Genomic DNA, 24,534 nt, shown 5'->3' with positions numbered 1-24,534 from the left:
AAAGTAGCTCATTAGAAAATACTCACATGTCTCCATGCCTTCATCCTCTTCCTCAGCAGCTGGCTTATCATAAGACTTGTCGATTGCTGCTCGGAAACTTTCATTGCAGCCCCTTCCTCTGATTATACGAGGCCGCGGCCGATGAAATGGGATATCACCATTCAAAGTGACCTCAGCAACGGCTGTCTGTAAGCTTTCGAGAGAACTTGATTTCTTTAGGCCAAGAGATGGACCAACATCTCTGGTTGGGGAACCTTGAAAATGGTAGAACAGAAAATATGTTAGTGTATCTTTAGAATTGTTTTATGATTAAAAATGTGTCGGTAGTGGAGAGTCTAAAACAATATTTCTGCCAGAACTTGTGATAGCTATGAGCAAAGCCTAAATATGAATATCATTTGTTGGTGCTTAAAATGACAGTTATTGGTTCTAAAATATTTCCAATGATAAACCATTGGTACAATTATTTTTAGACTAACACTGAGTTTTTGAAATCCACCAATATTATGAAATTAGGAAAAAAAATTCTGGAAACAAGAGCTCAATACAGCATGTGTATTTTATTTTAAAATGCTTCTTTTAATTTCACCTGTTTGTTGTCTGGTACAAACCTTGTAATCGATATTTAGTAAAAAAAAAATAAGTCTCTCATACATCACTCGTAAAATAAAAGCATGGGTGCTTTTCATCAATCAATAAAATCTTAGCAAAAGCGCCAACGCTTTTATTTTACGAGTGATGTATGAGATACTTATTTTTTACTTTTTAGTACACTTTTTAACTTAATATAAATGTGGTTTTTAAAAAGTATTTTTTTATATATATATTTTTACATATTTAAGTCCAACTGGTGGACACATCTGCCATAACTAAAAACTAAACCCACAAATCTTTTAGTGTTTTCCTATGCCATACCACCTGCACTTTTAAACAGGTAATCCACCTGAAGCTAAGTAAGAATGGGCCTGGCCAGTAGCTGGATGGGAGACCAAATAGGAAAAGCTTGAGTTGCTGATTGGTGAGGTCAGCAGGGAGGGCTTACCCTGTTATCTGCCCGTGAATCCCAATGCAGTAACAGGGCCACAGTGCTGTGAAATGTGTCACCATCCTTCAGATGAAATGTAAAGCTGAGGTCCTGACTCTCTGAGGTAAGAAAAGATCCTGAGGAGGTTTTAAGAGTAGGATAGAGTATTTACTGATGTTGTGGCTAAACTGTCCACCAAAACCTCATTATTCTGGCCTCCTAATCATCCTCTGTCCCTTATTGGCTAACTGTCTCTCTCACCGCTTTACCACCAAAGAGCTACTGTGTGGCGAGTGTACTGCCACAAACATATGTCTGCCATTGCATCTTCAAGGTGCTACACATTGGTGGTGGATAAAGAGGCTCCCATCTGTCACACTTGATATTTTGAGAAAATCACTACAATAAATGTAATAAATTATTATGCAGAGATCTTGCCAACAACATATTATAAAGATATGAGAACAAGGGAAAGTAGGCAAACAACCTCAACACAAACAAAACAAAGCATTGGTAATTTTATATCTATTTTATTACAAATTCTATGCTTAATTTATTATTCCATGTAAACAGTATATTTCATAATAAGCTTCATTTATTGCATGACTGTTTTCCTTCTATACCTCCACAAACCAAAAATATATTACTCCTATAATGTTAACATCAATATTTGACCACCCCACCACTTTTATTTACTAAGCAGCTGTATCATCAGGTGTCCTTGGTATAGTTAAAGGAACATTTTGATTATTATCAATAACCTGACATGGGAGACTATCAGAGGTCAGAATGAGTCCAAATACTGCAACTGTAAAATTACTGCCACTGGAATATACAAGAAATAATAATAATAATACACTTTATTTATTTGTAGGTGCCTTTCTAAATGTAAACTAATGAAATCACCATTAAAGGGTTTAATTAAAAAAAAAAATGTAAACTGGAAAATGGAAAAAATGTCGAAAAGGAGGAGTATATTGATTGTGCAACAGGATCTTCATGTTATTATTGTGAGGCCCTACCAAAATGGAGAAGATGGTTTGGAGCATTTGATCAAGTTGTAAAAGGTTTGTTTATTTATTTAACGCATGTATATACACACATACAGCTAATCAGATAAAATAACTCCATCCTCCCAAACATATTACAGATGTTTTCAGGTATGCATGACAAACTTACGACGATTCCAATTCAAGAAACTGAGGATGAATAATAAATTACAGAAAAAGTAGAATGATTTTGGCATTTGGGTGGCCAGACATTCTGTAAAGAAATGAGTTCAATGAATAACTAAGCGTCAACATGGCCCCATCCAGAAGGATGTTGCTGACGACCTCCACAGGACCTCCCAAGCGCAGAATAAATGAGCTCACATGCACACAGATCATTAACTTATTTAAAAACATTGCCAGGATAAGCTGAACATGAGTATCTTTAAAGATGTAAGGCTGACTTCAATGTGCTGTAAAATGACCAATTATCTCTCTTCTTATAAAGAAAGTCAGACCAATCAAGTATTTAACCTACCTAACTACAACAGAAAGGAAGTGGGGAAATACAGTCAGGAAATGAGATGGGGTCGTAACAACAAAAACATCTGAAAGGAAGGAGACACACTTCAATCACGAACAGGGGCAGATATGCTTAAAAAATGAAAGGAAGATGAATTACTTTTAAAGATGTGAGTAGAGAAAATGGCATGACATATACAGTATATAGGGTAAGGCAGACTGCATTATCCAAGATGGATGTTACAAAATAAACTAGGTAGAATAATGAATGATGACCAAATTACTGTTAAAGAAAATGAAAAATAAGTACATCACACTATTAATTTTTACTTTTACGATTAATTTTTAGTTTAGACTAATCTAGGAAAAAATGCAACTGGGGAGCGTTGAGGCCAATTTTTAAATTAATAAAACATTTCCATAGGTGCTTGTCCTTCTTTTGACATATGGGCTTAATGTCATCTGGCTAAACTCAGCCATGCCAAAATTTCAAGTTCTCTTTTGGAAATTGCAGAACATGGATTAAAAAACACTTTATTATAATAAAACTATTGCATGCGATCCCAGCCAAGCATTTGTCCAAAAATAAAAAAGCCCATTACTCAGGTCACACTGAAAGGAATCAAAGAAATGTAGCTCCCACTGAGAATAATTTAATTCACTTTATTGTGGGAAAAGGTCAGACTGCACAAAGGATTTTCATAGTCTGAATAAAAGGGAGTTGAGGAGAACAAAAAAGAGAAATAATTTATATGCCAATGAAACACTATAAAACAGTGTAAGGTCAAAATATACTGTGGTGTGTGCATTGTGTGTTTAAATAAAAATCCAACTAATATCTGACAAGTTATTTGGAAAGCAAAAGGCAAAACTTAATTAGCACCCAAAGGCTTGGTCACTGTATTACAGTAATTTGCATTTCTAACATTTCTTATATAAAACATTAACCTTTCAGGCATTTCACTAAAGCAGTTTCCAACCACAAGACAACATGAGTGCTATGGCCACACTGCCTGCCATTTTCTACAAGTGTCCTGTTGGACGCACTATCAGCAGTGCCATGTATCCTGCCTATTGGCACTGTGTCTTCAGACAGTGTCATGCCTTTCCCCTGGTTAAATGGTTAAAGTTTTCAAGAACCTGCCAACAGACGCGATGATCCAGACAGGTAGCCATGTACCTCACTTGTTCCTTAGCATTGTATGTTCTTCTATAACAGCTGCACAGGTTTTCCCACAGCAACAGCAGTTAGATATCCTGATGCAGGCAGCTTAGGAACTAAATGATTAAATAGGTTTCAAAATGTTCATGACTGTGGGAATCAGCATGTTCTTCCACACACCAGCCAATATGCAATGGCAGTGTGCTTTTCAGCATCTGCCTTCATGACAGTAACAGTAGAATTGTGCGCATGATGTTACGATGGCAGAAAGGGTGTTATTTATAGGAATAAACCTATTGCAAAAGGCAGAAACTGATGAAAGTTACATCATTAGGAATAAAGAAAAAGGAGTCAAAAATATGAATGCAAAATAAATTGGGGAAAATGAGAGAGACTACGACAATGCAAAAAAGTTTCAACCTCCCTCTAAATTCTCACTGGTTCAATGTCTGGCTTTGGATGTGGTGAGGAGATGGCCCTGTGTCTCACAGAACTTCTAACATCTAATTGACAGAAGCTGCTGATGGGAAGATATTTTTTTTTAATGACAAAAGGTGCAAAAATATTGAGTTTTAGTACTTTATAACATGACAAATGTATGTTAGAATCATATAATACATATACAGTATGTGCACTTTTTAAGTCAGCATTTTTTTTTTTTTTTGGTTCTTTATTTCGCCTTATACAATTTCTCGTATTAGGAATTTATTAGTTTTTGCATACCCTTTGGGGTCAGAGTGCAGGGTCGGCCATTGCACAGCACCCCTGGAGCAATTGAAGCAGAATAGGATCTCTTTTGGCAGTGACAGGGATTCGAATCGACAACCTACTGGATACCAGCACAGATCCTTAGCCTCAGAGCCACCACTCCGCCCAATTTTGGCTAAAATTGAAGCTGTGCACTAAAACTCCTGAACACCTTCTCCTATTCAGGCTTCATCAAGGCTTCTCCCAGAGGAATTTAAAAACGATGAGGGACAACAGACCTTTGGATTTTTCTTACTTATTTATATTTTTTTTTAATTTTAATATCCCTTGCTTCAAAACTGACCCCTTCCTTAAACTACTGAAATAAAATGTGAAGGAGAAATTTCATGAAGCACTGTAGTAACAGTATACTCTTGTCTGTTCTTATTCCAATGGTATAAATTAAATGTTGTCTTTGTCACATGCAAGCGCATAGGGGATGGCTTAAGGGCTCTAGTAGTAGTAATTCCGAGAGGTTCCATGGGTTGGCGCTATGTACTAACACTCTTTCACTTCCTCTTCTGCGGACCGGAAGATTGACAGCTTTAACACTGATTGTGTCACTTCCAGCGCCTGTCCACCTGGACCCGTTTCTTCTGCCCAGAAGTACTCAGAAATGAAGGCAGTGCCATCTTAATCAGTCTCATTACATTTTGTTTTATTCATTAATTCTTATAATTATTCTTTACACTACAGTGGAACCTCTGTTTGCAAGCATAATTCATTCCGGAAACGTGCTCGCAGTCCAAAGCACTCGTATATCAAAGTGAATTTCCCCATAAAAAATAATGTAAACTCAGATAATTCGTTCCATAACCTAAAACTATTCATATAGAAATGATTAATACAAAATATAAAGTAAAAATACATAAAACAAATTAACCTCCACTTTACCTTTAAAAAGAATCATGGCTGGTGTGAGTGAGTTTCTAAACTCTTGTGGGATTCCACCCAACTGGACGACACGTGGAAGAGTGTCCCAAAGCAATCGCAGTCTCCCAGTGCTGTAGCAGTTCGCCGTATAAGTGCATCCAAAAAGATCACAGACATGCTATAAGCGCCTGCCTTCAATGGGTGACACAAGGAACATTATAAAGATCCTGCTACAATAACCGTGCTGTTGCTGTTTCAAGCTGAATAAAACTGGTGTTATTAATGTACTGAGACTCAGCTTTGTGTTTTGGGGCGCAAGACGAGGACTCGCACTTCACAACACACACGTGAGCGCGTGCGCGCACACACACACACACAGTCACAATGCTGTAGTAAACAGTATACGCTCGTACAGATGTTGACTATATGAGTGAGGCACGCAGACTCAGACGGAGAATATGAGACGATTGCCCTCAAGAGGACAGAGAGAGAGAGAGAGAGAGACGGGCACGCGAGCGAGATAAGGAGAGAGAGAGAGAGACCCGCGCGCCCAAGTGAGCGAGATAAGGAGAGAGAGAGACTCGTGTGTGAGTGAGAGAGATAAGGAGGGCTGGAGAGAGAGAGAGAGAGACCCGCGCGCAAGAGAGAGAACCACCATCAGCTCAATTCTGATCACATGACGCTCAGCAAAGTGTATTCATACTACTCGTATTGCAAGACATCGCTCGTTTATCAAGTCAAAATTTATTAAAAAATTTAGCTCATCTTGCAAAACACTCGTAAACCAAGTTACTCGCAAACCAAGGTTCCACTGTATATCTAAGTACTGTAAATGATTCATTTGTACAAATTTTGAGAAGTAATTTAATACCTTTCAAAAAACTAATGCTTACTATAAGGACCTAAAGCTAATATGGTATGTAATATGTGCAGTAATTTGTGGCACCACATCCTGGAGCCATGAGTTTGCACTCCAACCCCAGCCTGGTCACTGTCTTCATTCTATCCATGTCAGTGTAGGTGTTACTTGTGGTACTCAAGTTCTGCTTTCACATACCAAAAACACATAAGTCAGCTTGATTAACATTTTTCAACTGGTCCAATGTAATTGCCTTGCGATGGACTGGTGGCTTGTCTGGGGTTGGTCCCTGCCTTACACTTAATACAAGACAAACTCTGCTCACAAATGACCATAGGACTGGTCTGTGAGTGCACAAAAAATGGATGGATGAAAATTAAACAGTTTTAATATATGGGACAAAAGTGATTTGCTAAAAATATTATTAATGGGGGAAAAAGAAACACTTAATTCCCTACTTGCTTGTTTGTTTAAAGTAATATTTTTTGTGGTGACATAAAGGTATTTTGATCTGTCCTAATTTAGACTGGAGGCCTTTCTATCTTTAACTACATTGTTGCATCTCTATATAATATTACATTCTTCTCTGGCAGTAACTACTTCAATTTCAAGCCCAAATGTATTGATAAAGTGGAACTCTTACTTGCATGTCTTGAAATAAGCCAACATATTAGAAACATGGCTTCTCATGGCTAGAAAACAAGAGGATCCACACACTTTGCTGTGTTCTATTCACCTTACAACCCAATGGCTATAAGAAAATTCTTTAATGTGGTGTCTGTTCATAGATCTCAAATGGTTAAACTTGACAACAGTCTTGGCTTGAAAAATTGACATATCTGGCAAGTTTTTAAGCTTTTCCTCCAAGCTCAACAGACTGCAATATAAAGTGCCAGTGCGGGCAAGATATACATTTTAATTTATAGAAAGCTATTAACTTTAGAACACAACTTTGCAAGGCAAATGCATATATAGCAAGTTGGTGAAGAAATAACTGACTTGATAAATACCAAACATATGCTTTAAGTGACTCTGAGGGGCTGGGGAAGTATGTGCCAAATATGCTAGGCTGATTATTGTGGCCAAAATGTTACTTGAACTGTGAGGAAGAAGTGTGAACCACTGCACCACTGTGCATCCTGAAGAGATTAATAGAAATATCAGAACAGTGAAAAGTCTTGCAGACAGGAAGCCTGAATTCACTATGGCTTGCCCTTTAGAGATTCAACAGCACATTCCTCACTAGAGTTGAAATTTCTCCAAAGAACACTGCATACTTCCTTTAAAAAAAATTTTGGCGAATTTCACTGACCGACACTATTTATCAATAAACCAGCGTCAGACATTGCCATATATGATCAGAATCACTGAATTCTGTTCACAGCATAGTGGAGTGTAGCTGGAAGGTTGGCACACTAGAATAGTTGGAATTCTGGGCTACAAATTTTTCTCTTTTCCGTTGTTATTAGAATGTCAATTACTGTATTTATTTGTTTAAGAGGAAAACTCAAGCAGCAATCAAATCACAATCTGGAACCAAAAACCAGATCATGTGGCCTGTCCATTAGTGGGGACAGGCACTCACACAGGGGACAATGGAGAGTTGTCAATTCCGGTGTTTGGAGCCCTGTCCAGGGGTTGTTTCCTTTCCAGTACTGCAGGACAGCTACTAGCTGCTATCCACCCTGAAATGGATAAGTGGGTTAGAAAATGAATGGGATGGATTACTTGTACATGCATGTCTTAGGACGTGAAGTAAAACTAGCTAAGGAGTGATGGGGGAAAGTATGTGGAGGGTGTGAAAACTCCAGTTTAGATAGTGATCGGGCTGGAAATTGAATCCAGCATTCTGGAATTATGAGGGTGCAGTGCTACCCCTGCACAAACCACATATCAAAGGTCAATCGGTTTATGATCATTTATTCTGATACAGTTAATTTAAAAAACAATGTTATTGATAAACATGTAATATTATTAGCATTTTTGTTATAACTGTCAAATGTTTCCCTCCCACCAATCATTTTTGCAGAGAAGTCTTACAGTTTTAAAAACTGCTAAACCAACAACACAAAATGATTTATTTGTTGAGATTTTGTTGCTATGCAGTATATAAAGTTTGCTACAATTCGCCAAGAATATTTTGCATCATACTGTGTACATTATAGCAGCTTCTCACACCACTCAATCCATGATGGGAATGCAATTTATAAGGGCAGAAAGGAGAAGAATGCTGAGCCAAAGGGCAGCAGTGGAAGCTTGTTAAATACTGTTATTTTCTGATGCTGCTGAAGTTGCACACAATATACACAGGACATCAAAAGGCAGTTTTTATTTTCATTTTGGCAAAGAAAAAAAAGGCAAACTTAGATGAAAGTGAAAGATTTTGTCCTGCATTTCGAATTTTCTGTCGGAAATACACACACAAATGTAGATATACATTATAATTTTATAGGCCATTTCTGATTAGTAACTAGAAATTACGTCATACTTAAACCCATCCAGAGCTGTTTCTATATTACCTCCTGGGCCTCCAATATACTGAAAAATGGAGACCTTGAGGATTAATTTTTTAATTAAATCTGTATACATTTTTGCTTCTAAATAGAATAAAACCTAGTTCCTACTCTAAGTATGATGGATTCCTGTTAAACCTACACATGATGTGTGTGTGTGCACACAGGTACAGTTTGGTTCAGATGTGATTTTAATTTTACAAATGTTCTGATTCTACCAATATTCATCTAACAACTAAACACATGTTAAAGCCTGCCTCTGTGCATATTAGCACAAGGCAGAAGTACACATTGGTGATGCCATCAAAAATATTAAGAGCCTAGATCTGCAGCATGGAATTCTGGGCAGGAATTAGACATGTAAGATGAAGCAGCATATTCCTAGACACAATCATTTGTTTCTACAGACCCCAGTTTGCTTTATGGGAGACCTGGTGGGGATAAAGTCATTCAAACACAAGCACTGTGCATAAGCTTAAAGTCAAATCTAGCCCTGTATCAGAAAATTAATTCTAAAACTAAGCAGACATTTTATGTATTTGTGTTTCTGTTGAGGACACAACAACCTTGTTCTTTCTCTTTCTACTTGATCTTCTGAACAGAAGTGAAAAAGAACACATGCAGGTACAGTTATTGACTTCAGGACACTATTTTCAAAATAACCTAATCATAATTGTGAAAAAAGTGCAGTAACAAAGAGTTTGAGTTAAATAGTATAGAGGGAACCTCAAATTCTTTTTAAAAAAAAAAACAAAAAAAAAAAACACTTCACTGTATGTCAATGCCTTTATCATACTGGGCTTTCACAGGAAGAAATTCATTATCTGGAAGCTGTTTTTGCTTAACAAATAAGACATAGTGACCTGGGGGAACTATATAGCAATAAGCTAAGTTGTTTCAGAAGGAAATTAAATTGCTGCGGATATGCGCAACATTCTCATGAGCTGCACTGTAAATACGTTTTGCTGGTTACAGATTCAGAAAGCACCTGGGAAAAGAGCTGCATTTTGATTAAAAAAATATTTAAGTCTGCAGCTCATGACTTTTATGTTTTTTAAAGCTATGCAAAGAAGAATTTTGAAGAATTAAATAAAAAAAAAGAATTGGTCAAAGTAAAATTAGGCAAAAAATGATAATACCAAAAAAAGGGTGAAGACATAATTAAACAAAACTAAGTCATTTGCTGTAAATTTTAATTAAATACAGTGTACTCTAGCTTTAGTTTCTATCTTCTGTGATGAGAAAATAACAGGAGTAAAATATCACTTGGCAAAAAATGAAAAAAAGTAATTTCACATTTCGAATAATAGTCTTTTTTTAAGCTAAAATAATTTTTTGCAGTCTTTTTAATGTGGAAGTAAACAGATTAATAGATTTACATAGTGTTTTGAAATAAAACTACAATTATAAACAAGAACGTTAAGTTGTAAATACTTCATATATTTTAGAGAAAATGCAGCTTTTAGTTCATCAAAGTAATCATTCTGGGATAACAGCTTATCAGTATTAATTATATTATTGTTACTGAAATTTGGTATGAGTAAACACAGTAACATTAGCACAGATTTCACCAAATATAATAAGCTACTTAATCTGAGTTGGCTAAGCCCTGTTCTCCTTTATAAATGAAACAAATGGTGTACACACTGAGGTGGTCTGTGAATGAAAACCCCAAACCAGACAAAATGAGCATGTGTGTTGGTGATTTGGAGCAGTATCTCATCGCACTATATCCAGAGGATTTTGAAACAGAAACATTTTCATTCAGACTAGTTAAAATAGGCTGCCCGCAGATATGTCAAACTATATGCAAAATAAAATAGAAGCAAAAATATTTTCAGTATGCATGGTTGGGATTCTGTACATGACTGTGCACTGCAGTAAAGTGGAAACAGATCCCTGCAACCCTGACCTGGATATGTGAGTAGATATGACAGATTTACTAACTTTCTTGAGGAAAGAAGATAAACAAAATGGACTGACTGGGTGTAACACTGTTACTCCTGTCTTTATTGTGCATGGTTTTACAAGGAGAAGAAAACAGGCCCGAAAGGGACATTTTACATTATTTTTAACGGGATAAATAAGACGAGAGACAGAATGGGTTGGAAGCAAAATCTAAAAATCTAACTGCAAAGCTACAGTGAATGAGAATGAGACTCACCCAGCCAAGGTGATTTCATAGCAGGATATGCTCTGACTCCAGAGATAAACTGAAACTGGATGTATGTATGGACAGACGGGTGCTGAGCTGGCCAGTGTAACCCAATCAAGTCTTTCTACATACATGCATTAACAGGTTTTATTAGAAGCATTTTCCCATCACTACCCCAATGGGCTTCATTTTCCTAAATTTCCATTATTCGATAAATTAAACATCCAGATTTAGAGCATCTGTCACACATAATGACTATTGCTAACACTTTAAGTACTCGACAGTGAACACTGATCAGTGCTTCCATTAAAAAGAAAAAAAAAAACTGATATAAACAGACTGAAAGCTGGAATGTGTCAGTACAAATTGCACAAACAAGATATGTGATGCTTTGTGTGGCACAATTCCCTTTTAAGTCATGGTGTATCCGCAATGTGCTTATGTCTGTGCTGTGTATTCCGATTTAACAGACCTCCCTTCATCGTTCTGTATTACAAATCATATAAGCTTTACCTCTACCTCTGTGGTGCCAAGAATTTTATTTTAGCAGTCTTCCACAGAGCAAGAGTCCTCTTTTAGATTACTGAATTAAGACACTGCAAAGCTGACTATTAATTTGTTTACTTTTTTGGCTCTAATACAAAGGATTCCTTGTAATCCTTCACACAGAAGCCATAATAAATTCCAACTCAGGAGATTCATACCAGCTCACCAGGAATTATCCAGACTGAACAAACAAGGTCTAATGCTGTTTTGCATATAGGAAGGCGCTGAGCAAACGTGCTGGCCAGATCCGCTTCACGGTTAGCCATATATCAATAACGTAAAGCTTTGTTTTCAGTCTGTTAAATGAACCACAGCACACCCTGATCCTTCGGCTTGTAACACAAGCGTGGCAAAGATCAGACAGTACAAATAAACCCTGCAGAAAGGAAAACAATTAAGAAATCTATTAGTCTTTCTAATGCTAAAACAAGCTGGCTCACTTTAAAAACAAAAAGTCATGGACGGACAGTGAACACAACAGAAGTTAAGCTGTTCATCTCCAAATGATTCTGGCCTAACTAGCAAATCAAAAACAAAAAACAAAAAAAAACTGTTTATTTTGATTTCTTCTGTGATTAGGAAGCTTCTCCTGCTTCAGAATTTTATAGCTTTCTATAACACACAGCTTGCTCTGCCCCGTATTCAACCACCCCAAATCTGGAATAAATGGGTTTATAAAATGCATGTCTGGCATAACAGGAAACTACAGCCTTCTCAACAGTTGACAACGTAAGGAAAAAATAAGAATAAAACATATTTCCCTTCCTCTTTTGGGGAATTAGTTCTAATAACAGCCGGCTCTGCACTTCAGGTCATAAACTATTCACCTCAGGGGCCACAAGGCTCTCCCTAGAGAAGATGGCAGGCCTGAAAAGGGGGCAGAGTGCGTCACAGTGATTCAATTATCTTCCAGGCTTGACTATTTCCTGGCTTCTCTGATTTCTGTGAAAGCGCACTGCACGTGATAATAAGCAGAGCTCAATCCATACTCCTACCAAGCTATTTTTAGAATGAAGCACTATCTGCATGTTTCGCAACTTGACTACACCCAAGGAATTAAGCAAGACAAACAAGCTTTTGGCAATGTTGTTTTTAGGCAATCAGATGAGGAAGGATTAGAGGAAACGCTTAGCTTCTGTGTTTACGGACAAAATTTGAGGTTGATTTAATCTTAAAGGGATATTATTTCCCAGGCAGAAAAGGGTGTAAAAAAATCTTTAGTTAAATAAAAAAAAAATGCATTTGCAACAAGAATAGAACTCTGGATTAAAATTTAATTAAAGAAGTTTGATAGGTCAACGTGAAATAAAGAATATTTTGAAAAGAGTAGGGCAAGTGTAGTGTGTGGTTACATCTGACATATGGGCAGGACAGTCAGATACAATCATTCTGTCAGTGTCATCATGTAATTGTTGGCACTGTATTGTCATTTATTGGTGCACAGCTGTTTGAAATGTGACTGGGCAACAGCTGGCATCTTAGGTGTCTGTACAGAGGAGATGAGGCTACTGCTGTCGCCTGTGTTGGATGAGACCACCACACATGAAGACGCTGAGATGGACAGACTCCATCAACCACCGGTGCTTTTGAAACAATCTTCCTTTCAACAAAATGCTCAACACTATAAACCTAAAAAGGGAAGCGTTAATTTCCCTGTGCTCAGAAATCCATAATCCAGCAATATTGGAACCATTGAGCTTTTTTTTCATGCTGCTGTACCAACATTTCTCAAGTATTTTACATGAAAGTGGAGCGACAGCTTAATAAAAGAATGTATGAAAGTGATCACTTTCTGTAATTACTTTGAAAGTTGAATCTGATACCATTTTTTGTTGTTATCGTGCATATAATGAAACTACAAAGCGTACAGAGATTCGTTTAAACTACAAAGCTCTGCGGCTGCACATTCATCTGAGCGAGTGCAGATTTCTCATTTGCCATGCAGCTATCACATACAAACAGGTTGCCTGTGGGTTTTTTTTACACTCTGCTTTCTAATGGAAAAAGCTCCAGACATTCTCACATACATTCATTTGCAACAATTTATCTTTTTGCAAAACTATAAATGCCAAAAGGCTGTAATACCTAATAAATACGATTGGTGCTTTTTTCCCCCCTTACTGAATGAAGGGTTTGAACCTACTTTCTAAATTAAGATAAACTTGAACCAGTAAAAACTGTAAACTGGGTAACACCAATCATAGTTATATATGTAAGATGACATGTTAAAATGCATTAATAAATCACAAAATGTTCATCTTGGCTACTATACTGTAATTATACCTACTACAATGATGATTTGGTGACACTGTTTCATACTGACGCCAAGTATGGAATGTTTTTTTTTTTAAAGTTAGCCTTATTCCAAACAATGTATACTGTATGAACATAAGACATGCACAGTTCAAAGTGCTGCTGAAACAAGCTCTGCCGACTAAAATAAAAAATGCAACCTTATCCATCTAACTAAACCAACCTTGAACTTGATTAAGCAGGTAGGAAAATGTTATGTTGGGTTAATTAACAATTCTTTGGCATTTTGATCTTTTAAGTTGCCACTGATAAGAGTTTCTGCCAAATATGTAACATAATATCATAATTCCTATTTATATCATTAATGCACCAATTTTCATGACCTGCACTTATTGGGCTCCCTCCTGTTTGAAGACTGTGTTCTGCATTTCTAAAGATGTTTGTTTTCACCTTGCATTTTTGCTAATTGAAGTAGCTATCATGCCAAAATTTCTCCATTACCATATTTCAGTCATTTACAGAGTGTGTGTCTTGGTTTCATTATGCCTGCTTGTTACACAGCTCTCCTTTCTCACTTCCTCATTACCAAGGATAAACTAGAGGCTAAATCATTTACAGGACATATATGAAAGGGAACATAATCTCTCTACTGCTACCTGCTACCTTTCCCTGGAGAAGGATGGGGCGATGTTGGTGCATTATTTGTTAGACTACACAGGAACTCACAAGCCCTGGAAGGAATAGGCTATAAATAAACATATAGTTTCAGAAAGCATTTACAATATATAAGAAAATAAAGCACACAGACATCTAACAGGCTGCATCCATTTCTGAATTTCAGTGGTAAATACATTTGTTTGTTTTCTCCCCAGAGTGTTGTATTCCAATCATTTTGGTTCCCAATAAAGTCAGAGAATGTAAAAGCAGCAATTCTTGATGCAAATGATATTCTTTCGATTCTTTCTGATTAGACTGAAAAAACCAAACACACTGTGTGCAAAGAGTATAAATGAACTCACAGACAACATCTGTGCAAATGATAGGTGAAAAGCTCATTCTTATTTAGGCTGTGAGAGGGGGTGTGGAATGGGGGGAGTCAACATTCAGAATAATAATTAGTAATTATCTTGATTAGAAACTGTCTCTGTATGAGGAAAAGCAGGCAATTTACATATAAATCTCCAATCACAATGCTTTGTTGGCCTAAATGAGCAGTTCCACGTGGATCTTTACTCCTTCTTAGTTTCTTACCTTTGCTCTTCTCAGATCGAGGACTGAGGTTAATCTCATCAGCTACTGTTAAAAAGCAAATGCATAAACAATTAACTTGGTTAGTAGCAACATTCTCCATGCATGATTTCCAAACCACAATTGCCTTCACATTTATCATGTCATGCAGATCATTTTAAATGGCAAGCTGTCAATTTATACTTATAATTGAAAAACTGTTAAAAGATCATGCATGATTGTCAATCAATGAAATCACAAGCATTTCATGTTACAAATGTTAGCATATCAATTAAACTGAGGGCAGAGAATTACTGTGTTTAAGAACTTAGGTGTTTTGTGTGTGTATATATATATATATATATATATGCATAATATAAATACAGTATTATTATAAACAAAATTGGATGCATTATTACAATTTTTAAAAACTGCTATATACAGTATGCAAGCCATTATATAACCATTATGCACTGCCACTCTCCAAGCATCAAGATACAATGAGGTTACACAAAGGCCTAGAAACAGACAGACCTGGATTGCTGAATATATGCAAAACTGCAGGTATGTTCAACAAATGAAGAGAATTTGAACTTTCTGAGGATGCTTTTAAAACACTGAAGTCTCTTCATAGTGGGGCACATTGACTTGCTCTGTTTTCTTATAGTTCCAGGTTCTAGGGGCCCCATCTATGCCATGTGAATGCTAGGATTTATTATCTTTGATTATCCTTCTACATCTCAAAGATGGGGTGGCACGGTGGCGCAGTGGGTAGCGCTGCTGCCTCACAGTAAGGAGACCTGGGTTCGCTTCCCGGGTCCTCCCTGCGAGAAGTTTGCATGTTCTCCCCGTGTCTGTGTGGGTTTCCTCCCACAGTCCAAAGACATGCAGGTTAGGTGCATTGGCGATCCTAAATTGTCCCTAGTATGTGCATGGTGTGTGTGTGCGCCCTGCGGTGGGCTGGCACCCTGCCCAGGGTTTGTTTCCCTGCCTTGCTCCCTGTTTTGGCTGGGATTGGCTCCAGCAGACCCCCCGTGACCCTCTAGTTAGGATATAGCAGGTTAGATAATGGATGGATGAATCTCAAAGATGTGCACATTTGGTTGAATGTCAGCTCTACATTTGCCCAGTGTGATTAGAGGAGTGTGCAGACCAACAGACTAGTGCAACGCTCAAAAATGGTACCTGCTCAATACCTGTTGTTTCTGAGACTTAATAAAGAGTCTAGTGAACCTGGTCTGGATTGTGGGGAGCAGGGGCCTAGAAAGTGAATATTCATGTGTGTATACTGAAGTGAGCAAATATTCAGATAGCAATGAATGGAAATATGTTCTTATCTTGTACTCCATCAACCCATTTTTTGTGCTGAATATCCAATTTCGGGTCACATTCAGCCACTGTCTATTGTGGCCGCTGTAGGCAGAAGCAGAAAATGAACCCCAAAGAGTGTACCAGTTCATTGCAAGGCATATATGTTAACTATTTCATCTTAATATAAAAACTGTACTTGTCATTTACTATCTAATAAAAACAGAAAAAGGGAGTTGAACAACTGTCATTTAAGCTATCTGTGTTTGAATGTTTAAATAACAAACTGTTTCATTTGTGCTCACTGTGAATTGTGATGCTTGTTTTCTACATGTTCACTTAACCCAGTTCAATACCAGGGGATACCTGGAGCAGCATAGGGCATAGGGCACCACACATTCACACTGAGCCAGTTTGGAATTGCTGATTAACATACACTGCATATCTTTAGGGCTATGGGAAAGGAAATCCAAAAAGAGAAGGGAAGAAGGGGCCAATTTCTCACAAGCAAATAATCTTTATTGGCTTTGTTGCATACTTGATTTCTCATTAATTTTGTTTTATGCATCTATATACACACACATACACACTGTATATATTATACGCTTAGACTTGTGCACTTAGAAAAACATGCAGATTCAAATGCTCAGCTGACTGTGATTGCCTAGTTTTGGTATTTTAGCTGTACTAAAATGAAATTCATATCTAAAACTTTCATTGATGCCCTAAAACTTTATCAGACTGTCTGTTTTTGAACAAAGGAGAAACACCAAGAGGTGATTCATACAAAGAATTTTTGTAATTGCAATTTTTCCAGTAAGAAAATAGATATTCAGGTCTCAGCAGGTAAGATTTAAAAATTACACATTATTTTAACATAACACATTTATAAACTCCATCATTTACTTACTCTATTTTTAGTACAAATCCTAAAAAATGCATAGGAAAGCAAACTAAAGACACCCTGATGAGTTTACATGATTGTAATTAAGAAGTCTTTTTGTAATTTTTCAGTGCTATGCTAGTCTCCTTTTCTTCTTTACTTTACAGTTACAAAACAGAATCCCTGCTGCTCTCTCCTGTTCAAATGAGTCCTCAAACATGTTATTAAAAAGTATTAAGTGACCTCCTTTTTGACGTGGTGACAACACTTTACAAGCAACCAAACAGGAAATTAAACAAGGGGTCGGCATTTCAGCTTTTACATTGTGAACTAGAAACTTATATTTTTACAATAACAACAAGTACTGCACTGCTCTATAAGTCTTAAACATAAATAATCCTGCCAGTCGAACAAAAAACAAATTACTCATAATAAAACCTATCTAAGGTAAAAGACTACCATGCCATCCACTGTCGATTTCTGCCTTACGATCATCACTGCTGAGGCATGTCTCAAACCTCACTGAAAAGGAAAAATAAGGCGCAGAGAATTGGACAAATGGATGAATGTTTCTCACAAATATTCTGTTACATTAAAAGTTTAATTCAGACTTCAGTTTCTCTCCTGTAAAATCCACAGCTCAGATAAGTAAGCCCCAGGTTGGGAGAGAATCGATTCTTTGGATGGCGATGATTATGGACATCTAGCATCTCCTTTCTTTCATGACTAGCTAATCAGAAATATGTCTCATTATATTGAATTTCTCATGAACTCAGAGCCTTTGCAGAGGGATTACTTATTATGCTCATTTGGTCAACTGGTGATTCCAACGCATGTGGGTCCTGTAGTGTCTACAGCTGTTTCCTGCCTTGTGGCCAATGTTATGTTTCTGGCTCCCCATGACCATGGATCTCATTTAGCAGTTTTGAAAATGTTACCTGTATTTATTTTTTTACTATTTCCTCATCACCTTATCAGCTAAGAAGGAAGGTAGCCCTCTTACTTCAAAGTTCATCAAACTTCAGAAGTTTTTCAGGACGTAACTTTATATCAGCCACAACATTAAAACCACTGACAACTGATATGAATAACATTGCTCATCTCATTACAATGGCATATATTAGGCAGCAACTGAACGGTCAGTTCTTGAAGAATATGTGTTGGAAGCAGGAAGAATGAGCAAGCATAAGGATCTGAGCGACTTTGACAAGGGTCAAATAGTGATTGATGGCTAGACGACTGGGTCAGAGCATCTCCAAAACTGCAGGTTTTTGTGGGGTGTTCCCAATATGCATTGATTAGTACCTACCAAAAGTGGTCCAAGGAAGGACAACCAGTGAACCGGCCACAGGGTCAAGAGGCACTCAGGGCTCATTAATGTGCCTGAGGAGCGAAGGCTAGCCTGTCTGATCTGATCTCAGGGCAGAGCCATTGTAACACAAATAGTGAAAAACATAATGCTGGCAATGAGAGAAAGGTGTCAGAAAAATTATGTTTTATTTTAGATCATGTGTATGGCCGGGTGAGTGTGTGTCATTTACCTGGAACAGCAGGATGCACTATGGGAAGAAGGCAAGCTGCTGTTGATGCACTGGTCATTGTTTTGCTGGGAAACCTTGAGTGTTGGCATTCACATGGACGTTACTGTGACATGTACCACCTGCCTAAAGATAGTTGCAGACCACGTACACATCTTCATGGCAACAGTATTCCTTGATGGCAGTGGCATCTTTCAGAAGAATAATGTGCCCGGCCACACTGCAAATACTGTTCAAGAATAGTAAGAGGAACATGACAAACAGTTCAAGGTGTTGACTTGGCCTCCAAATTATCCAGATCTCAATCCAACCAAGCAGCTTTGGGATGTGCTGGAAAAACAAGTCCAATCCATGGAGGCTCAACACTGTAACTTACATGAGTTAAAGGAGCTGGTGCTAACATTTTGGTGCCAGAATCCACAGGACAACTTCAGAGGTCCATGCCTTAATAGGACACAGCCGGGACCTATACAATATTAAGCATGCGTTTTTAATGTGTTGGCTGATCAAAATATAAATATTTTATCTCCCAAGTTTCTTGTGCTTGTTTCCCAAATAATGACATATGCAGAAATCTGTTTTTGTATAGGCGAAGTTGATAGATTCTTAGGAATACCTTTGTTTGGGATAACACTGAGTCAAGTTTCCTAGGATACAGATCCCAACTTTCACTCATATTTGACTTTGGGCTGATAATCTATCTGTAACTTTACTTGAACCGCTCAATGTAATTTCAAGGTTACAGGGAGCCAGATCCTATGGTATCACCAACTAGAACAAATTCTAGATGAGGCACACTTGAGCACATACCCACAAACAGGGACAATTTTGGGCTACTCATTAACCCAGGCACCATGTCAGAGGAAAAGTCGAAGTAGTAGGGGAGGACTGAAACAAAAAAACTGGGAAGAACTGAATTAGTTATCCATCGGTCAACTCTACGAATAGTCTGCCAATTCAAAACAAGTTTTACTATTTGGCACTGGATACTAAATTTAAAGATATTAAAAACCAAGCTCTTGAAATTTTGTTACCAACACCATCCCATTTAAACACCTCAGACTTCTAGTGTTGCCTTACAAGTTGGGAAAAAATTGAAATGTAGTTCTATTATGCTTAGACCATTGTGCCATTTCCTTTCAACATTAAGGAAGCCATCTTTGCTACATAACTGAAAATACTGTACTAAGAGATGCAACAAATATTGTTGCGTATCTTGAAGAAGCTTTAATAACAGGAGTTTCAGTCCCACAGCAGAATTTATTTCTGAGTTACACATGTTTGGTTGTACTGTACTATTAATGTAATTCAAATAAGCTGACAATATCTATACTTATTGAGAGTTCTTACTATATATACTTTCAGTTTACAGTGGTGATCAATGGTGAACATAATTCATCCTTGTGCTCACCAACAAATGGTCTCATTAGTAAATCTGGACTGCATTACCAAAGCTAAACGGTCAAATTATACTTGGGCAAAAACTGAATTGCCAGCGCGTCAGTATTTTGTGAGGCTGGGAGAGAAACACAAAGTTACCAGAAATGCAGTTGGCTTTAGTGGTAACCTCAGAACGAGTTTAATGTCCAAGTCAACAAATTGAAACACCATTAAATATTAAGTTTGTCCTTTTCTTCACACATACTTAAAACTTAACTGCCTGTACATAGATTCATACTAACATCTAAATCAACTGAAAGCTACAGTTTTTTTTTGCCTTTACATCCTATCATTTAAATCTCAGAACACAGAATTAATTCAGTTTAGGGTTGCGGGTAAATTGAGATTATCTCGGCAGCACTGGACATAAGGCAGGAATCAATCAGATAGCTATATAAAATTTAAATGCCTACTGGATTGACCAATGTATCTTTTATAACACCATAATTCGATCTTAAATAAAAAAAAAAAATAAGTACAATGACCTTTTAGGGAGAAAGTTATAAAGATGGGAAAGTAATATAACTGTATCTCCTCCTAGAACATTGATTGCATGCTGATAAATCCTTTCTCTTTTCTTTTGCAATATCATACAGGCAGAGAGCAGATACTGCTTGAACGTAACACTTCCAAAGCTTTCTTTCTATCTTGTATAACTTGGCCATTTGCAGGAGCTGTGATTATTCTATGACAACAGCAGGATTTAGTAGGCCTCTTCAGTCTCCCTGGCAGCAGCATTGCACTGCCTTGGATTAAAGCACCTATCTGAGTAACTCGTATTTCCAATGGACAGCAGCTAAAATGCTTTTAGGTAGAGTGTATTTTTTTGCACACTACTGAGCAAATGAACGGTAATGGAGTGAGTTGGACAATATGCATTTAAACTGTGTTATTGGCAGATTTCTTACTGTGCTGAACTACTATAGCTGCTGATATAGAAATTAAAGACTGTGGCATAAGAAATGTCTTTCAACTTAACAAGCTGGCAAGAAAGAAAGCTTAGAATGAATGAGACTTCGAACACTTAACAGAAAATAGCATTCAGTGTCGTAAAATTAAATGAATCTGAGCTGTTGAAATGCATTGATAAACAGAATATGTTGATCAGTACAAGAAATATTTCTACCGAGGTGTTTAGCTGAACACTCAAGTTAATGAAATGGGACACTCATTTACTGTACTGCATTTCGTTTTATGTTTGTTTAGCAGCTGAGCAGGCACTGTCATCTATTCAAGTTTAGATTTAGCTCTGCCCTTCCATTCTCTTGAAATTGAATAAAAAGCTATAAAAGTTGTTAATCTGATCTACTGCTGGCATAAAGAATATTTATTTCTTATTCTTATCTCTTCTGATTTTTCACTCCACAAAATGCCTTTCTTCAGAGAATTAGGTCTGAGTAAATTAAAATGCTTCCTTTCATAAGGAATAAATCCCAAACACGTTCCTTTAAGTAAATTTATCTTTCTTCGCCGTCTGCAATTTTTGGTATAGATGAGTAATAAGTATCCAACCCATCCATTCCAACCATACCAACATGTCCCCCCTCTAAGTAGGCAAAGTCTAACCTTATATATTTGAACTACTTGGCAAACAGAGGAGGAGGAATTTTTCATAAAAGAAATGCTTGCAGTTATCATTTTTTGTTTTTCTTCAAATACCTAAATCCATGCTTTTTGATTTCCTTGTTTTAATGAAGTCCAGTTGATTGGCATCTGCATACTGCCTGGTCCTCTTCTCCGACATGCTCTGACGTCCAAATCCCTCTCTCTGGAAGGTATTGTCTGGGTCAACATCAGGGCTTAGTGTGCTAAAAAGGAAAGTCAAATAAAACATTTCTAATCAGTAAAGATGTTGTAAAAAACTTTAAGGATGCTATGATGGCATGGGCCTACAACAAAAAGAAGACAAAATGTACACATGGAGCAAAGCAAATATCATGAACCACATTATCCACGTTTTTTAAAATCATTTTTACATGTAATTGGGAATTCAGGCATAACACTGAAACAACTGGCTCAAGACAATAATAGAATACCACATACACCATAACCACCCAAAAGGTCTTTTCAAAGTTTGTAAAAAACATAACCTGCACACCTTAGGGATGCAAGTGTCCTAGTGTTTAGGATAGTAAAGCTAACATTCTAACCCCTTATAGTGATGACAGCCTAAAACAAGCGCCACCTAAGCACTTTATACATTCTACATCCCAAAACACTAATTTTAAATTACTGTTCCAAATCTGCTTACTTTTAGCATGATTCGTTAATATTATGGTCTAAAATGTATGCAGTCAACCATAATTATTTTAGAATTTTCAACTATGCACTCACTTCAATCAGCTTATCCTACTGCTTTATTAAGTATTGAGAACAAGCCACACTACTACAGAAATAAACGGTCAACTACCCTGAATCAGTGTGAATGATGTCATAGCCCAGACTTTAATGAGGACACTTCTTCTTTAAATATATCAAAACTGAAAAAAAAACTAAACGTTTTGATTCCAATGTATACAGTTTTTATCACTGCTAACAAGTTAGTGAGAAAAAATATTCTTCTTCTTGAGATCTTCAATCTATTAAAGGTGACTGAAGTTGGAAAAAAATAATGATTAGAGTGAATTATCTTTTGAACTCCTCCTCCAGTTCAGTGCTATTTAGTAAACCATAGCTCTTCAGAGAAAACTGACGACAAGAGCCACAAAGCTACAATTACGAGAAATATGGATTATATCAACTTTTTGATTCAAAAAAAGTTAAAAATGGACAGTGACCTCTTTATTGCCTTCTCTAGTTTAGCTTCTATTAAAAGGTAATCAAAACATCATTAATTAATTGTGTAGTTATTAGTAAAAAAATCATATAAAAAAGTTATTTTCATAAATACCAATGCAACAAATCTCAGCTTATGCTGGATAATGCTAATCAAATGAAATGTATACAGATATTAGAAAACTAAAAGGGCAACAAATATTTGCATGCTTTCATGCACTCCTTATGTAGTTTTACTAGTCTCCACTAGGCGGCAATACCAGCCACATGTTGAAAGCCATTGTAACTTCGAACTCAAGTCACTCCACATAGATTAGACTTGGTAAGAACACTTGCTTTCAAGCAAAGAGAGACAAAAGTTCTCGATACAAACCCGCATTCTTTTATGAAAAGCATTTTACTGAGTATCCCAGTTAAGACCTTTTAAATGAAATTTCAATGATCGTAAACCGGCAGGTAAAAATAAAACATGCCAGCTTTAGAAATGAAAAAGACAATGCAGGATAGGCAACTCCTGCTGGAGTTTGTTAATTAAAGTCAGTCCTTGCTGAATGTATGGCTTTCGAACACAAACCCAACTATTTAATTAAAGATCTTGGGAACAATGGTTCTAAATTTCAAACAATGAAAACCCCTCTCAGAATCAAAACAGCCATTTACAAATGGACACTTCAATTAGACATTGTCTTACTTCAAGCCAGGTACACACATCTAACAATTCTGAAGAGTTCCAAATTAAAATGAAATGATATGAAATTGAATAAAGCTTTCACAGCCCAGTAAAAACAGACATTCATTAAGCGCTGCCAAAAGATGACTTGCATTTCCACAAACAAAATGGTATGTGGTTGATTTCATTCTAATAGCGCACTAATTCTAAGCAAAAACACTATTACCGTCTATTCTGTTGCTTATTATACACTGTGAAGACAGCGTGAAATCATCAAGGTAAGATAAAATGGCAAGCAACTTTGGAGGATCCATACTGTAGTGTGTATTATGCATTTTTGCATGTAGTGAACTAATTTTAGCAGAATAATGGTGTGGAAAAAATGACCTCCTAATGCTAAAAGTCTTTTAAAAGTGAATGTACTAAAATTCTAATGAAAGGAGAAAAATAATAGAATCTACATAAAGAAAAAGAATACTCTTCCATCCTTTACATGCCAAAGAGTATCAAGGAGTTTAAATTGCACTGGAAGAGAAGTGTAGTCTGGATGGCAAAACACAAATGTTGTCGGGACACGCAACTTTAGACCTTCAGATGAACGACGACATTGTCTGATGTTCTGTGAGTGTGCTGTGAGACATAAGTAAGCAACTCAACTGAGTTGTATTTTAAGAATTAAGTTGCTAGGGAAATAAGACTTGCAAAGACAATGAACAAAGTAGGAAGGACCACGGAAGGAGTTGCACGTGGTCTGCTCAGGACATGAGAACTGTGAGTAACTGAGAAGACAATCATGCATAAAGCTGAACAAATTTGTTTGCGGACTGTTGTTTTACTTTTTTTAAAGTATAACATATGTTTGTGTTTATTAATGTTTTGGAGTCATTTTATCATTCATTTATTTAAACTACCAAATAAGAAAGAAAATTAATTTTTTTAACTCTAGCGTCTTTTTCACAAATTAAGTGAATTGGTGAGTGTTACAAGTGTTGCTTGTTGAGAACAGAGATAGCTGCCAGCCTTGGACTTGAGATTACACACAACGAAGTC

General features: G+C 36.8%; 1 protein-coding gene across 5 annotated transcripts in view; it reads right to left on the bottom strand.

Moving 5' to 3' along the window:
- pard3aa (par-3 family cell polarity regulator alpha, a) overlaps window positions 1-24,534 on the bottom strand; it is a 900,153-nt gene that overhangs the window by 266,547 nt on the left and 609,072 nt on the right. For 4 of the 5 annotated variants that reach the window (XM_039753567.1, XM_039753563.1, XM_039753564.1 and 1 more), the window contains 3 exons: window positions 21,699-21,847; window positions 14,895-14,939; window positions 27-254 (listed from right to left, as the gene is read on the bottom strand). In XM_039753567.1, coding sequence (XP_039609501.1) covers window positions 27-254; window positions 14,895-14,939; window positions 21,699-21,847 — 422 coding nt within the window. The remainder of the gene's footprint in view (window positions 1-26; window positions 255-14,894; window positions 14,940-21,698; window positions 21,848-24,534) is intronic. The other variant, XM_039753565.1, reaches the window with a different exon arrangement.

The sequence above is a fragment of the Polypterus senegalus genome, chromosome 5 (genome assembly GCF_016835505.1).
Source record: "Polypterus senegalus isolate Bchr_013 chromosome 5, ASM1683550v1, whole genome shotgun sequence".
Lineage (NCBI taxonomy): Eukaryota > Metazoa > Chordata > Cladistia > Polypteriformes > Polypteridae > Polypterus > Polypterus senegalus.
Note: the sequence above shows the minus strand (reverse complement) of the source record. Positions and strands in the feature narration are given on the sequence as shown.